Source organism: Triturus cristatus, chromosome 3_1 (genome assembly GCF_964204655.1).
Source record: "Triturus cristatus chromosome 3_1, aTriCri1.1, whole genome shotgun sequence".
In the NCBI taxonomy this organism is placed as follows: Eukaryota; Metazoa; Chordata; class Amphibia; order Caudata; family Salamandridae; genus Triturus; species Triturus cristatus.
The window spans coordinates 1,053,995,484-1,054,013,253 of record NC_140583.1 but is presented as its reverse complement, the minus strand read 5'-3'; the positions used below and the strand labels follow the sequence as shown (position 1 = coordinate 1,054,013,253).

The window sequence follows — 17,770 nt, the reverse complement described above, 5'->3', positions numbered from 1 at the left end:
TAAGGCTGGCAAAAGAGTTTCCTTAATTATCCTTAACATTGGCTCCGCCGAGGCACTGCTCAGTTTCCAATAGAAATGGACGATCCCATATATGAGGGCAGCCCTCTTTTTCTTCAAAGCACTAGCCTGTGCCACTAGGGTGCTATTTTCGCTGAAGCATAAGCCCAGGTAATTATACTTTCTGCCAATGCGGATTGTGTTGCTCCACAGACCAGGAGGAGATTGCTTTGTTCCTGTGCCTACCAAATATTAAGACCTTTTTTTGTTAGGTCTCGCCTGACCCAGCGCATGCGCTGGTCTGGCGAGACTTATTGAGAGGGCTCCAAAAAGTGCTAGCTGGCCAGCCTAGAGCTACAGTGCATGTGTGCGGGCGCGCGCGCCATGCTTTACCGCGATTACTTTCACTTTCACGGCCGCACGGCCGCTTTGATCTTTGATCGCGATCACTTTCGCTGCCGCACGGGCCGCTTGGCATAGCCACTAGGTCTCGCTTTTGGGACCTTTTAAGTATTTAGTTATGCAACTGTTGCATGGCTAAACACTTATAAGGTCCCAAAGGCGAGACCTATTGGCTATCCCAATGCTTGTCTAGGTTTGCCTGGAGATGGTTAGACAGGTTAAAGATGTTGAGGGCATACAGTGCCCGTTGCAGGCCAATTTTAGTTCAATCCATGATCACTATGTCGTCTGCTACTGAATTATTTGCAGCTTGAAGTCACCTAGTTTGGGCAGGACCAGACTGCAAGACTCCAAGGTTTTGCCCAGATCGGATGTATACAGGTTGAAGAGCAATGGGGTCAAAACACAACCATGCTTTTGGCCACGATGTGTTCTGATTTTCTGACTTATCATAAAAGGGCCTGTTTGCATTAAGACCCCTGTGTCCATGTACAGTGAATGTATGGCTCTAGGCAGTCTATGGGGTATACCTCATGCATTTAGCTTCCTCCATAAGGTTGCCTTACCAACCCTGTCAAATGCTGCACTGTAGTCAATAAAGCGACAAAAAAGCGGGAGGTTGTTTTTTTTGGGTGGCCTGATGCCTCAGACAAGATAGAGCAAGGATATTGTCCACAGTATATGCCACAGTCCTAAAGCCTGATTGAACAAATGGTAAGATTTCTTGCGCTAGCACCCAGAACTATAGCTCCTCCAGCAGGACGCGGGCATAAACTTTAGCTTCCACATCAAGGAGTGCAATTAGATGATAATTTGCAACCAGTCTCCATTTTTGTATGATGGGCAGAGACTTGAACCTCCACAGGCATCAGGAACGGTCGCCTTTTGTAGTGAGCAAACAAAGAGAGGGGACAGCCTTAGCGAGGTTTCTGGTGCACATGCAAAAAAAACTTGCAGGTAAACCATTTGGGTCCGGGCCCCATCCTTTCTTAATCGCCTGATGATAGTTTCAACCTCCTTGCTGCTTATTTGACCAGCAACTGTGCACTTATCCTCTTTGGAGTGAAGTGCTGATTCACTCCAATGAGGTGTGGTGGCACTTTCCAGAGCGTCAGTGGCTGGCTTTCCAGTTGGTACGACCCCTGAAAAGATTTGCTTGTGGACCGATGCCACGTGGTGGCTGGTTATCAGCAGAGCTGCCTGATTATCTGTGAATAGATCTTATATGTGTCTTATCCAGGTTGCTTCTGGAACGTTGTTTTCTCTTCTTCCCTTGTTGTTCTTTGGATTGCTAGCATACTTCCAGAATCACGCTTGATTTTGATCACTTATCACAAGGAATATGGTTGTCCACTTCTTTTGATTTCTTGTCTCCTTCTGGTCCCAAACTGTTTATCAATGGATTAAGTGCGTTTGTTAAAGTGTCCCAGCTCTGGGTACTGACAGATTTTGTTTAACGGACCGCTGGGCTCTTCGGAGGTCCCTCCTGGGGGCCTTGACGGCTTTATCGAACTGAGCCCTTGGTCTTCAGCCCCCAAGTTACCTTGGGAAATGCCTGGTTCCATTTCGCATCAAAAGCGATATGAGCTCTTCCACAAAGCTCTTCTATCACTGGTGTGCAGAGACCTGGTGTCCCGCTTTTGGTGCCAGCTCTTATTTGCTTATCCAAGCTATACTTGTTGATGTATGCTCGGCTTTCCACTTCATTCTTCTGACCAGTTTAACTTTTTCTTCCCCTGTGGACCTGTGCGTGTGTCTGGATTCCACGCACAGTTGATCTAGCAGGTTTAGGACACGCTGTAAGGGACTGTGATCACTTTAAGGCCTTTCTTCTATGTCGAAAATTGCTAGCCACAAGGCTATGTGCTCGGAAAGAAAGACGTAGCGGATTGCTGAATGGCCTTTGCAGGTCTGGGGAACTGCCTTTCCTTCTCTTTTGCTTTGGCCTCCCATTGAGCAGAGACAAGTTTATAAGTCCTGAATAAGGTGCCCACTCTCTCCCGATTGACACTCTCTGGCGGGGGCCCCATATCACAAGTATTGAAGTCCCCCGCTATTACGAAATCGTGGCCTGGGTGGTCTAAGATAAGCGATTCCAGGTTGTCCAGCAGCTCTTGGACCAATGTCATCTTGGCTTTCTGTGCAAAGTTGAGATAGCAGTTCACCAGTATTAGATTGGCTGCTCTCTGATTACGTTTCAGGCCAGTGATAGCTTGAGCAGCGGTGCTGAAAAAGACCAGTGGGGCAGCCTCTAAGTTGCTGGAGTGCTTGATGAACATTGATAGCCTTCCCAACAACGCCTGAACAGACTTGATCGTGATGCTGATTCATAAATCTCGTAGAAGCCTGACAAAGTAGTGGGGCAAGCGCCCAGGTCTCCTGGAGAAGCAAGTTGTCAGATGTTTCTAAATAGATCATTGCTTCCTTGCTCAGTTGGATACTTTAGAGACCTGCCACATTCCAAGAGACTAGTAGTAGTAAAGACTTGGGTCCCAAGGCCATATGTCTGGAGCACAACGTGATGTTGGGGGTGACAACACTGTCAATTGGGCGCAACCGGCTGCTGCCTCCTCTGCGTACTGTGTGCCTTTCTTAGGGTGTTGGAGCATACCACCCCTCTGGTCATTCCTACGTTGAATTGTAAGGGCACTTGGGTCCTCTTTGCCGAAACCCACCATGGTTACCTCTAATTGCACCCTTCAGCACTTACATTGGTTCAGCCCAAATGGTCCTCCACTCAAAAATAACAAATAAATAATTAGTAAAGGAAATTGTAATCCATAGTCCAACACAAAGAAATATATGAATGGGTGTCTTCCCAAATGAGAGAACAAAGGTCGTGTTTTTGATTGTAGAAAACGATTCCTTTTATTCTTTTAATCCATAGCAAATTTCTTTAAAAACACAGCACACCATGGACAAGACTGCCGACGCATTTCGTCCCCCATGGGACTTCTTAAGGGCTTGATAAGTGAGTGATAAATATCATATGTTCTGTGGAATATAATTCTTATGTAAGCATTCGGATCAATAAAAAGACAAATGAATAGGTTATCTTTCTCCAAAATGATATAGCAGTGTCCGGTTCTAAAATCGAAAAGAGCGGAGCATAAACAAGATGCACAGTATGCACCTCTCCTGAAGTAATAACACGGTATATGCATCTCCCAAGCGTTTATGTTGGTGTTCAACAATCGAATCGATTACTTTGAACCGGACACCAACATAAACGCTCGGGCGATACATATGTCCCATGGATTTCCTTGCTCTGACCTTCTTTGTGCTTATAAGCACTTACCATTGGTGTTTGACCCGAGTGTGGTTTTAAAAGGGCAAACAGGTATTTTGCTGGAGGGTAGATATGAAAGTTGCTGCCCCATTCATCAAAAGGGGTCTTTTCAGCCCATACAGCGTTCGTTTGTGCCACTCTTTTTCCAGACTGTCGTGGTCACATCCTCAGATTAATTTAACAGAGGCGGTCCGAATTTAACTCAGTGCTCTGAGGTTATGTTTTTTAATGCAGGGATATAAGTAAACAGCCACAACAGGCTCCCTCAGTTGAGGATGTCCATGGGGCCCTTCAGTGTGTATCGGGGAATAAAGAGCAGTTCTAGATGTGTGAGCTCGCCTTCCTTGTACATGTGCTGGATAGTGGGAATACTGCTCATCTAGCTGGGCTGTAAAGAGGCCTCTGTTGGAAGACCCAGGCTGAGCTAAGGGGCTATTGTATACGATGCTTATGTGTTCACCTCTCTACTGCTGACAGAATAGGGCTTCCCGGCAGATGGAGTCCTGTGTTTTCCATGCACCATGGTGGTCTCTCACTTCCAACCCCTGGGAGTTCGACTGCTCCTGCATGTTGATGGGCTACTAAAAAGGACCCTATGGATCGGAACATGATATTTGCAAGGTCTCTCATTCAGATTGGGTACCTTGATCTGTCCTTTCAATTTGTGTGCCTGGCGTCCCCCACAGGTCTTATCAATTCTCCTCTCCGTTTAAGGGAGGGGACCCTGTGTCCTGCCTCTATACTCTCAAAGGCATACGGATTTCAGATGGTATTTGGAACCATCTGGTTGGCAATCTCCTAGGCCCCCCGTGAGTGTCTCCCCCTTCAGAGACTAGAGATGCAGATGCAGATGTAGATGCAGCTTTGGATGTACTGCTGGAGGACGGGACTGAGATTTTGTCTGTGGCGAAGTGGCGAAGACTGGAAAGAGTTTGCCAGAGTTCATGGCTACTTCTGCTATGGTACTGTAGGGTGGCTTATGTGACATAGTAATTCTTTTTAGTAAATACTGCTATTTGTGTTTTTTAATCTTGTTCTGGACTTCGTGACACGCTGGATGTTGAGAGAGGCTCTGGAGCTATTCCAGTTTTGGCCCTCTTACATCTGCCGCCTTGCCATACATCTGAGTGGTCCTTCCCTTAGGCTCCCCCTGCTGTTCAATTAGCTAGGTTAACTGACAAAGTACAGGTTGCTTGGTCCTGTGCGTCGGTTACATGATACGAAACGTCTGTCTGAGGGAGTGGCCACTTTGATATTGCAGCAATTCCTTTGGCAGACGTCCTCCATCATAGTAGCATTTAGTATCTTGGCCTGTGGAACTTTACTTATTGTGTGTTCCTTGATTGTGCCCACCAGGGCTCCTAATGTCTCAGATAAGGTGTTCAGCTTATCAATGATTGGGGAGCATGGGCAGGGTTTGTCCTCCTCAAGGAGTTTTACCTCCGATTCCAGAAGATTTAGTTTGGAACCAAGTTCTGCCAGCTGAGTTACCCAGTGACTGAATAAGGTCCAATTGTAATTTCATTTTGCATGACTGCCAGAGTAAGGCCTGGCTATTGTATACTGCATGGCTCTTATTGCCACCATGTCCTGTGTGTGTGCGAAGTGTCCCGTGGGGTCGAGGCAGGCTCGATGGCACTTTCTACGGATCTCTGAAACACTAACAGGGTTTGCCTGAGTGTTTAGTCTATTTGTGCGTCTATATTAGAAAGGAAACAATCCAATAGGAATCCCAGTTCCTGGTCTGTGAAACTCTCCCTTTTGGGCAATGTGCGAGCTTTTTTTTGAATTTATAGGTGTTTCACTTGTTTGTGGTGACAAGGCAGGAGGACTCATTAGTTCTGGGGTCCAGTCCAGGGTTTGATAGACTTGAGCAGCAATCGAGATCCTCTTTGGATTTGGATCTGCACTTGTAGCTCGTGTGATGTAGAGCGGGCTCTAGAATAGATTCTGTGGTTAGATGTATAATTGACTTGCCTGGTCTTAGGCTTGGGCATGAGTGCAACCTATGTAAACTGAGGACCCCTGCACTAGCAGCTTCATTACTTGAAATTACTGTGGCTTCCTGCGGAGTGCTGGCCAGGCTGCTGACTGAGCACCCCAAACTGTTCAGGCAGAGACATGTGGTTGCCGTGTCTAAAGATGCGTTTTGTTCATTTTTAGCAATTTATGTTGCCTTTTGAAGATATCGCTTTATGGAGTTCATTTAAGAAGGCCAGTCCTGAGACTGGGCAGAGTAGAACCCTTGTCAAATCTGCCCTGGTAACCGCTTTGGGACTGAAAGGTGAGAGTGGATCCAGGGACAAGTGTTGTGAAGCCTGGTCATCCACTGTATCATCCACCACCCCTTTTATGCGTATTAGCTGTTTCCGTCTCAATAGTTCCAAGGATGTTGCACTTGAGCCGGAGTCCATGGGACTCTTAATTAATTTCTTGCCCGTCTCCGACCTGTATGCGCACTGTCTTGGATTAGTAGGTCTAAGTTGCCTTAACCGTGTAGCTGCATCTCCTGGATATTCTGAGGCTGTGGAGGGGCACGAGCACACAGCAAGGAGACTTTGTAGATCACTCTCCTGTCCGTCGTTGCTATGCACTCTGTATTGCTGGGGGTGTTAGTACTGGCACGGAGGGAGCACTCCCTCTATGCAAGCCGCATCCGCTTAGGGGAGCCACTTCCACAGTCCTAGGGGGCTCTACCACTACCGCGGGACCTAGCCCGCAGTACCTGCTTCAGTTAACCCTGATCAGGTCAAACAGCAAATTGACATTGAGCTAGTCCGGTGTTGACCGCGGTTGATCACAGTCGCCGCACATTACCACAGATTATAGCAGTCGCTTTTAATGTAATGGAGCTTTTAAGTTTATATGACTTTATTTTCAATTATTTGGGGGCATTTTCATTTAGTTGTTGCTCCATTGAGGCCTTTGACCCTCCTAGTCTTCTTGGGGGAGGAGGGAGCTGGTGTGTGAGCTGTGAAGCGGGGATTGGAGAGGAGATGGGAGTGAGACCAGCAGTGAGAAATTGGGACATTAAAACACATGGCGCAACACATGGGCCATAAACACTCATCCACCACTCGCCGCCAGGAACAACAGAGCCCCAAACGCTCTATGGGTCTGTGGGTCTATGATCTGCACCCTGCGGTAGCCTTATTGTTCGAGACCACCTGCTGCGCTTATCATGAGAAGAGAGCCGGAACTTCGGAGGCAACTTTTTTATATCAGCGGTAGGGACAGGAAGCGACCATGTAGAGGTGAGGTCGGCCCCTCTCCGTTCCCCGTTCAGTGTTCACTGTCTTTTGCTCTCCAGGTTTTCGGTTTCGGCTCTCTCTGTTCCCTGGCCACAGCCACTTAGGCTTCGGCGGCTTTAGCAGTTCAGCACAGATCGGTGCTGCGCAGCTCTAGCAGCATTTGAACAAGTCTCCTACTCTATGAATCCAGGATGCCAGGCTGTGTTTACAGCTGCCAGAAAATGCTGCTAGTTGAGATGAACGATGAAGATGAGTGTAAGAAGCTAGGGAATAGATGGCATCATGTAAATTATATTCGAAGTCCTAGTGCGTTGTCAGGAATTAGATGAATTATGCAATATGAAAGAAAATGGCGGATTTGGGCACTCTACCAGAGGCTATAGAGATTCATTTGGGTATAAATCACTGGGCCACCAAACTACTAAGGAGCCAGAGGAAAAATATGATACAGCTGTGGAGCATGATCCGCCCATAAAGAGATGCCTGCATCAGTGGCAGCGCTTTAAGACAGCTCCTTCGCCCAGCCCGAAGTAGCTCTTTAAGGCATGGCATTAGTCAACTCATTGGATGACAACAACACAAGTCTAATTCCTGAAAACCAGTCATGATTTTTGGCCCCACCGGGCTGTGACTAAACATGCCGGGTCAAATTGTTTACTGTAAAACGCATTTATATTGCACCTGTTTGTTTCTGCCTTTCATGAAGTGATGTAAGCACATAGCATTTACAAAAATCAGAGCGTCAGGAGATGCCTTTTTCAGCAACTTAGATACAGAAATGTTGAATACAAGGTGTCTTCCGAGCTATCATAAAGCAAAACCATCAACTGATTTCTGTCCATGGTCAGACCTACAGCAAATTCAAAACGTCAGAATGAGAGCTAATAGTTACCTGAGGCAGAACAGTTTGACTTTCCACCTGCCCGCATGGGGAAAAACGACCATCCCTCTTGCCTGTCTCTGAAATGTTGGGTTTCTCAAACAGGATCTGTTAGAGTCTTCATAACACATGCCTGTTGGGGATGGCCTGGTTTAGACAAGCCAGCTATAACACCTCCCAAAGAATTAGACCAATCTGAGCTAAGTCTTCCTGGGGCCTTTTCCAAATTTTGTTCCAGGAAACTTTACCCTTTCAATTGCAAGAGCAGTTCCATCTTTATTTAGCAGAGTAAACAGCATCGGAGGGGACAGAACGTCATCCCTTCAGAGAAACCTTAGCAGGTCATATCTCCCCTGCAAGCCTTAGCTGTACAGATGTTAACATTATTCCTGGGGTGTAGCGGTGCAGGATATTTATGTGCACTCTCTAGATGGGCACGATAGCCAGTGCTGGGGACTTTTGAAAGCACCACAGCATCACGTTTTCACATTCCTGTTGGCAATATCAAGTGTGTGCCGTCCACACCACCCACACTTTTGCTTTAAGCCATTCGGATTATAGACCAAGGTATAGAGGAACTATTTCACAAGTGAGGCGAGGAAACTCACAGCTACGTTAGTTTCAGTAAGCAATAGAATCTACTCCACTGCAGTTTTTGAGATGAAGTCCATACTAACACTCAAGCAGGCATTCTTGCACAAAATGAGAGCCAGGCTGAGACCAGCAGCCTTGTTCTACCTATTTACAATCATCAGCATAGAGGTGAGCTGCTCAAAAGGCTACAAAGTCATGTTCAGTCACTGCAGTGCTTTACTGTGTCAGAGAAAGCAGCATTAATTCGTCCTACACATTTTGCTAAAAGCAGGGATCTACTGCTGCTATGAAAATAGGACAATGTAGTGATAAGTGTTGCTTTACACAGTCCGCAGTCATTCTAGCAGAGGAGACCTACACATGGAAAACATGGAATATTACTTAAGGAATTCAAAAATGATTCAGGTTCTTGAGATAAATATGGTATTACTCTTATCAATTTACTCGATAAAATACCTGTGCTTATTTAAAACTTACAAAACCAAAAACGCAAGCTTACTACATAACTTACCCTTTTATTGTCAGCTGGGCTATGAAAAAACTGAGAAACAGCCACTTCACTTGAATTTCCATCAGTAAAGTTAAATTTATTGGATATTCTCTGAAATGATTTCCCATAATCGTAGGACACGTAAACCTGCAAGAGGAATTGTGAAGCATTAGTCGTTCCATTCTGGTCAACTTTACAATGTTACAATAAAATCTTGTTAAACTACAAGTTCAAATTTCACTTTTTTTGTTTTGCTGAGAAGCTTTAACTTTACCACACACCTAATGGCATCTTTAGCTTGAACTCACACACATAAATTATTTACGTACAAAGACATTCAATGACAAATGGTAAACATAACTGAACTTGAACAATATGATGGCAAAGGCAGGAAGAAAAATTCACCCAAAAAGTTTTGTGAGGCCAGCAGATGTGCTAAGGTGAATTTTTTCCAAGGAGATGTGGTGTAGAAGGCAAGCTGATCACTCTAGTTCTAGGCACCTTTTGAGTTCTAATCCCAGCTTTCATTTGTTATCTACATTGTGTGTCCTGGGAACATGATTTCGTCTAGCTCTATTTCGGTTCCACACCTGCCAAAACTGGGAGAGCCGATAAATAAGCTAAATTCAAGAATGAAGCACTATACAAGTAACTAAACATTTACATCTGTTGTATTTGGCATGTCTTTGATACAAAAATAATCAATATTACATGAAAAGAGGCCCGATTGCATACAATCACTGCCGCCTCTAATACTAATGAGTGCATGTAATGCACATAGGGCATATAAACGCGGGATAATTGTTTGAATGCTGATGCTAACAGTGTGTGCTTGATTAACTTATTTCTGTTTAAGAACTCCATGTTTTTGACACTAATTACACTAAAAGGACAGATAAGGAAACCTTTTTACTTCTCTTCTGCACATGTTGTATCAGTGGCAGCAAGAGAGAGGACATTATGGAGATCAGTCTTAAAAATGAGAGAAGAAGCATTTTCTACCATATGCTTCTGCAAAGGAGCATTGTTTGTACGCTTCTGTAGCTAAACAAAGACATCGCAAGAGGAACCTCTAGATCCAGGTGATTATTTTAAAGGAACAAGAACCAAAAAAGCACCTGAGTAGAGAGGATTCTTTTGCGCAACCTCCATAAACAGTCAATATTCAGTACGACTTCTAGGCACAAAAGGAATAGCTTCTTACCTGTAACTCCTGTTCTCTCGTAGGGGAATTTCCATTATAGTCATAAGCACTGAATAGTCCCGCCATATTGTGACACTGCAGAGAGGATGAGAGTGCTACAACAAAAGCTAAAGGTTTGAGAACGAGTAATGAAAAGCCCAGGTTTCAATCCGAGATCCCCCATTGCACTACTTTTTGTGCTCTTGATACCATCACAAATCCTTTTGTCTTATTTTCCGCCCATGGCAAAAGTGGGAGTGCTCAGACGCAAGATGGATGACTACTGTTACGATGATATTACAGGTAGGCAAAGGTAATATCTTGCATCATAGGTAATCTTTTTTGAATCCTTAATAAGTTTATCCATCCTCAGCATACGGAAGATGTCCAGTTTAATAGGGCATCTAAGATGTACCAATGTGAGGCAGATCGGTCATATCTGTGGAAGGGGTCCCAAATAATTTTTGAAATTGCAATTAAATGATATTTGCCATAGAATATATTAATCTGTATTTAACTCGAAAACTCTTGAAAGGATGAGCACCAATTTATTTATACGATATCTGCTTTTCCTCATTCAGTGTTTTGTTTCGGTTTGCTGAAAATGCATTCAACTGTTGGAGCCAAATGATAGAATTCCGTGTGCATTACAAAGTATGTATAATTGTTCACATGGTTTGTAATCTCATAAACCGTGGACAAATAAAAAAAACATGTTCATGCACACGAGGCCATGGGATCACTTTGTCTCCCAGTGTCCACAAACCCTGAGGATAAAAAAGGAAAAAAAAGAATGCACGGTGGTGAACCACATTAGAAGTAGATCGGTAAGCACACCCACTTATGAATCTTTCTCCCGCCCTGTTTCAAAGACTAAGGAGGCAGAAAAGCACAACAAGGTTGTTATACGCCCAAGCCTGGTGGCCACGGAGCAATACACAGTCTTATCTGTCCAGCTGGTGCAAAAGCAGGGAGATGTTAGTTCCCTCTCCAGTCTTGCTTAAGAGCCAGGAAGGGGTTAACTACACCCATCTCCTCCCGCCTTGCACAAGTGCAGGTGCCCAACTCAAAGGTGCACAGGAAAGGACTCCCCTTGCCGAACTCAAAGTCCAGAAGGAGCAATGCTATGCCCCCGTTTCTATTCACAGTGTTATCAGCATCTTTCCATTTGGAGATCAGGGCACATTCTGTGCATCTCCATGTGCGAAGCCTGTTCGTTGGTTGGATTTTAGCATATTCTCCACCCAAAAGTTGGAGATCTGGGTAAAAGCAGCTCTAGTAGCTATGTTTGCCATGATGTTGGCGGTCTGGGGGTATTATGGTGGCATGGCAGGGCAGCTGGCACCTGCCCCACGACCTGTTCCCAATTGCAGAGCAATGACAGGTGCCAGCTGACCTGCTCCTGGGTGGCTTGTATTGTGCACGTGACAGAAGAGTGGGGCAACTGCTAGCTACTCCTTTTTCAAGCCCTACTGATCCCTGGGCAAGAGCAGAGGGGTCATTCCCCTCTTCACATATGGGTAGGGCGAGGAGTGTGTGACAGAGCCCCCTGCAGCACTTGGGCATTGCAAGGTGGGCCAATTCCACCCCCTCATTGCCCTTGAGCATGGCGAGGGCAGCAAATAAAGGGCGGTTGACTGTTGTGCAGCCCACTGCTGCACTTTGACAATGCATGGCTGCCATATGTCAGACAAAGTGGAGGACAAAAAAAACAACACAATTACAAAAATTGCAAGTTAAAAGACGTCCACCTAATTTGAGTAGGCATAACTTTCAACAAACCCTTAAGCACTCATTAGTATGCAGGTGCACCATCTTTCTTTCCACCAGCAGGTGTAATATGAAGCCTTTTGAGTTTATGTCTATTGTTTTTGGACGGCTGATAGCATTTGGAAAGGAAAACTATAAGCCACGAGCAGGATTACATGGTGGTGGCAGATGTTATCCTTGAAATATGATAATAACCACTTCAAGTGTAGTACCACTTTGTCGATGGAAGCAGCTCCCTGGAATGAGGCAATAGAAAGATTAAGTGGAACACTGTCACATGAAAAACATGATTTATGCCAGCCTCTTTGTACCTGCCAATCCTACTAACTTGACCTCTCCACCTATGACACAGGAAGTCGACAAGGAAGCCTCTCAGAAGTAGCAGTCACAGGACGTTTCTTGCACTATGGTGTATAATGGACTACTGTCTCACTATTGATTTTTGATGGAAATGTTTTGTTCTCTTCTCTTTTCTGTTTCCGATAGGTTGGCTTGGTCGGGCTGGTCAGTAGCGTGTAACGTCTAATCTCCACAAACAGGGAAAAGACTACAATCACAATCTTCTTTTTACAGAGAATATAAAAAGTGCAATAATTCCCAAAGATGTAGAATAAAGGCAGTGAGCTGTTGAGGGATGGAAGGCCAAGAACAGGGTATAAGGTGGGCATTGGTTGAATGGGGGATGGGAAGAGCTAGAGACCATATGGCAGTGGGGGATACCATAGAGGCACATCCTCTTAGACCTTTTCTTCGGGTCCTGAGATAGTTTTCTATTACTTAGCAGTTCAAGAGAATAAGTGTTTTCCACTGCTCTCCCAAGAGCTTCAGCACAATTTTACTGTTGAAAAGTACCAAAGCATCCTATGCAAGTCATGACTCGTAGGATAGCGAACTTGAACGGTTAAGGATGAATCTTGGAGACGGTTAAATGCTGGAAACTAAGAAACAAAACTGCACAGTAAAATAAGTCTCAGAAAAGCCAATGTCCATCCACAAACTTAACAACGACTGGCAATACCAATAGGTCTGAAGTATAACTGAAAGTACTTCTTCAGTCACTGGTGCGTTTAAGAACTCAATACGTCATTACACATGCAGTGTACCACTCATCCATCCATTCAGCTACACACTGTCGCCTTTTTTCATTCGTCCACTTACCCATTCACAATAAAAACACACACAAACTCAACAAGCGTAGCCAAGATAAACTGAAAGAATAAAACTAGAAATGAGAAAATATGCCTCTGCCCAAATATAGCAGGCATATTCCTGCAACAAAATGGAAAATTAAAACGCAGCGGGTGACTGTTTTGAAATGATATTGTAGATAGTGTACTGCTGTCTTCAACTTTCGGCATGGCTATCACATTTGAAAGTGTTGACCATCTTGGAGTGGTAAAAATATAATTCACAGTGCACAATAACATTCCACTCCAGTACAATACTTTGAGAATTCAGTTTACTTGTTGACTGGGGTATGAGCCCTGGTTAAGCAGAAACCACTATCCTTTTCAGGGTAAGGCATAAACAAAGCCAAAATTAACCTGTGATCAACCCCCTGGTAGCTTGGGGCAGAGCAGTCAGGCTTAATTTAGAGGCAATGGGTAAAGTATTTGTACAATACTTAAAACAGTAAAACAGAGAAAACACCACTCAAAAAATCCCACACCCAGTTAGGAAAATAGAGCTGATTTTAATAAATAAAACAAGCCAAAAAAGACAAATATTCTATCGGTAGAACGGTAGTTATGAATTTTTAAATGGATAAAGTGAAATATAGCATCCAAAAGCATAAAGCGCCAACCAGAGATATTGGGTCTTGCTGGATCTGGTAAAATACAAAGTTCAGGCCGACGGGGATGGAGTGTGTGTCTGATACAGTCCTAGATCTGTCCCACTGAAGTTTTATCGTCTCCAGTTTTGTGGCAAGAGTCTGGGAGAGGGTCGGGTAGAGCATGGAGAGTATCACGAGCAGAGGTTGGCGTGGTGTGAAGAGCAGTATGGGCATCGCACACGGGCGGGCTGGTACATCACACTGGAGATCCCCTGCAGGTGATCAATGCTTGCTCTGAGAAGAGATAACTGCCAGCGGCTCGTGCTGACTCAGGGCACGGCGCGGTCTCAGTGTAAAGGGGCCTGTTCGTAGTCCCAAAGAGCCCAAAAGATTGATTTATGAGCCCGTGAGTCACACCAAGTGTCTAGGTCCTGAATAGCACCACTTGAGGGTCAGGAACTCGATGCAGCTGGGTCCAGGAGTTGGTTGCGAAACCTTTTGTGTCCCTGAGGCTTAGAGCAGGAGTCCAGCAGACTAGACCTAGTAGTCACTCGGGAGTCCTAAGTCCAAGGTGAAGTAGTTCTTCCCCAGGCAAGAGGGCAGCAGGTCAGCACATCAGGGCAGCAGTCCCTTCAGAGCGTTAGTCCCTTCAGAGCGGCAGTCCCTTCAGAGCGGCAGTCCCTTCAGAGTGGCAGTCCCTTCAGAGTGGCAGTCCCTTCAGAGTGGCAGTCCCTTCAGAGTGGCAGTCCAGTAGAGTGGCAGTCGTAGCAGCACAGTAGTCCTTCTTCCTGGCAGAGTATCTATAGGTCCAAAAGTGTGTGAAGAGTTGGTGCCGGAGGTCCTTCTTTTATACACCGTTGTGCCTTTGAAGTGAGGAGAAGCTTCTAGAGGCATGCCTTTGAAGTGCCTTTCTGGTCCTGGCTCCAGACTACCAAGGGTATGTAGCCCTTTGTGTGGCAAAAGGACACAGCCTATTCAAGTGTAAGTGGGGCTGGGGCCATCTCCTCCCACCCATCCTGCTAGTGATGGCCCATCCAGACATGCTGCAGGCACCAAATGACCAAGCGAAGAAAATGCCACCTTTCTATAAGTGGCATTTTCAGAAATGCATTTTAAAATCTGACTTCACCATAAGTTAGGATTTTAAATTGTGATTCCAGAGACTCCAAACATGAATGGGTCCCCTCTTCCAATTTGGAAATTACACCTATAAAATGTAATAAGGCAACTCCAATGTTATCCTACGGGAGAGATGCCTTGCACTAGTGAAAAACACCTAAATTCATTTTTCACTACCAGGATATGTAAAACTTAAAAGCACATGTCCTGCTTTTTAAATACACTGCCCCCTGGGCTGTCCAGGGCCTACTCTAGGGGTGACATATGCATCAAAACAGAAGGTTTGGGCCTGGCAAGAGGTTTATTTTGCCAGGTCGACATGGAAATTTAAACTGCACACGCAGGCTCTGCCACAGCAGGCCTGAGACATGTTAATGGTGCTACTTAAGTGGGTGGCACAACCAGTGCTGCAGGCCCACTAGTAGCATTTAATTTACAGGCCCGGAGCATATGTAGAGCCACTATACTAGGGATTTATAGGTAAATCAAATATGCCAATTGGGCATAAGCCATGCTGTATGCTCCCATGTCTGAAAAGAGAATGTGAATGACACTCAAAGGGACCAATGGCAGAAGAAGGTCGACCCAAATCTTTTGTATGTATGAGTACAAATGCAAGAGCCTGACAGCCAACACAAATTGTCAGGCCCTCCTATGGGGGTCTAGCATCCATCAGCACAAGCTAAATCCTCTGCCTCCATGGGCTCTGTCAAAACTAGTAACCACCACCAAAGCCCATGCCAACTAAAATAATCTCAGATTCCGTGTAACAAATTACCTTTCTACAGTGTAATAATATTCACCCCTTAAAGGCCTATTGGTTTTAACAAATGCTTTTCACAATAAATAAGTCAGGCCTACTGCCTTCGGCAAAACTTTTCATAATAAACAAATCAGACTTGTGGAATCTGAAAAACCTTTCCCAATGAACCAGTCAAGCCCACTGCCCTATCAATCCCTTGTCACTATTACCAACTAACACATACTGCATTCAGCATTAACTTTTCCACAAGGCAACCATCAAGCATACAGCAATAAAATTATAAATACATACATACATAATTACAGTTTGCAAAATAGTATACACCGCCTACTAAGAGGGTTACAAAGGATTATCATGATAATCTTCTAGACTCATGGTTTGTCAGAGGGGGTAACCAATAACAAATCCCTCGACTACAACAGTAACATTTGATATTCCATGTTACAAAACACCTTATATAACTTTTAACACCATTTAATAACAACCTACTCTCAAAGGCCAGTGACTAACAAATACATTTTATAATAAATAGGTCACGCCTACAAGCTTTGTCATGTCTTTTCATAATAAACTAATCATACATATGGAACTGGACAGAAATTTTCCCTATGAACCAGTTAGGAATACAGCTTGTCAACAGTATTCATTCAGACCGTATTGAGCATTAGCTTTCCCTTGAGTCAATCATCATGCATACTGTCATAAAAGTACAAATTAACACAAAATTGTGGTAATCTGCAATACTCCATATACAAAACAAATCCTATAAAGTCTTTAAAATAGTGTAATAATAACACAACCTTAAATGTATTTTGGACTTAACATAAGCTTTTCACAATAACTAAGTCCGATCTATCGCCTATAACATTAGTTTTCATAATAAACCATTACCAGCACTCTTTCAACAGAAGCACACAACTTCTGTGCAATCAAATGTTGTGCTCAAGATAATCAACATGGGGATAGTGCCAAAGCCATTCTCGGGGGGGGCGCTAGGTGGCGCTGGACTGACATGGCCGCACTGTTGTGAGGCTCCAGCCGGCCAGGCAAATCACGATCCGGTAAGCCCATCCTACAGGCCAGCAAATGACCCGATGACCATACCGGCGAGAGGAGGGACACCTTAGGCCTCTTATGGGCCAGTTTGGTGGAGAACGGCAGCCGGGAGGAGGAGAAATCGGCTCCTGCGGGCCCGCGGCGACGGGACCGTTGAGAGGGGCGGAGCGACGAGGCGGACTCTGACGCTGCTACAGGCCGGGGATCTTCGGCGACTGCTGGGCCACGGAGCTGATGCTGTAGTCGGATGCTGTGACGGCTGTGGACGCACCGGTGAGCGGACAGTCTGGTGCTAGTGCTGGTGAGCGCGGAGCCTCGGAGGCGGCGGGATCGCTCCCCGCGAGCCGCTGGGTAGAAGCCTGCTGCGAGGGCCGGAGCGGCCATTGATGACGCGGTTGCGCTGGATCCATCGAGCTCTGGTGCTGCTGGAGCGCTGCTGCCTGCGCTGGGTCCCGGCTGCGCCTCTGACAGCCCCATATCTACCCCGGTGAGGATTGTGTTGGCTGGCGCAGGGCTGGGCGAGCGCCCGATCTGGGGAGAGGTGCCCTGAACTGGACGTGCTTTTAAGAGGCCTCCCCACTGTGACACCACAACCCTGCCCTGTGTGCGTGCTTTCCTGCCTCAGCAGCGGGCCTGACGGGTGTGTGGCCGATTATACGGGGGCTGGAGCGGCGCGGAGGACGCAGCGTTCCCTACTAACTGGGGGTCGGCGCTGATCACTTGGTGGCTATCCCCCGCCTGGTTGCGCCATTTGGTCCCGGCGGACTGGCGTGGAGTGGTGACGCAGAGTGGAGTGTGCGCGGCCTGTGTTCGGTACAGACAGCGTGCGTCGTCCAACCCACTCCCCGCTTGAACTGACCCCAGCGGTGGCGGCTACTATGGGTAAGACGGACACGAAACAAGCAACACTACCTTTCGGCTCCGTGAAGGGGAAAAAGACACGCGCACAGAATGCGGATGGCGGGGAGACGGACCCCGGCGTGGAGGATGATGTGGACTGGAAGTCCTTGCTCTTGGGCATGCAGCGGAGCCTAACCTCCATCGACGCAAAGATTGATACTATGAATGCCAGGCTGGACACGGTGGTGCAGCGCCTGGATCAGCACGGAGAGCGGCTCGAGGAGGCGGAGGGTCGGATCTCGGTGTTGGAAGATGGAGCCGGGACTAACGCCACCAAACTCTCCCAGATGGACCGCCTCCTC

At 46.0% G+C, this 17,770-nt stretch overlaps 1 protein-coding gene across 1 annotated transcript in view; it reads right to left on the bottom strand.

The window, feature by feature from the left end:
* Nucleotides 1-17,770, bottom strand: part of SORL1 (sortilin related receptor 1) — a 744,876-nt gene that overhangs the window by 542,348 nt on the left and 184,758 nt on the right. Inside the window, exon 3 of the mRNA XM_085645831.1 lies at nt 8,925-9,050. Coding sequence (XP_085501957.1) covers nt 8,925-9,050 — 126 coding nt within the window. The remainder of the gene's footprint in view (nt 1-8,924; nt 9,051-17,770) is intronic.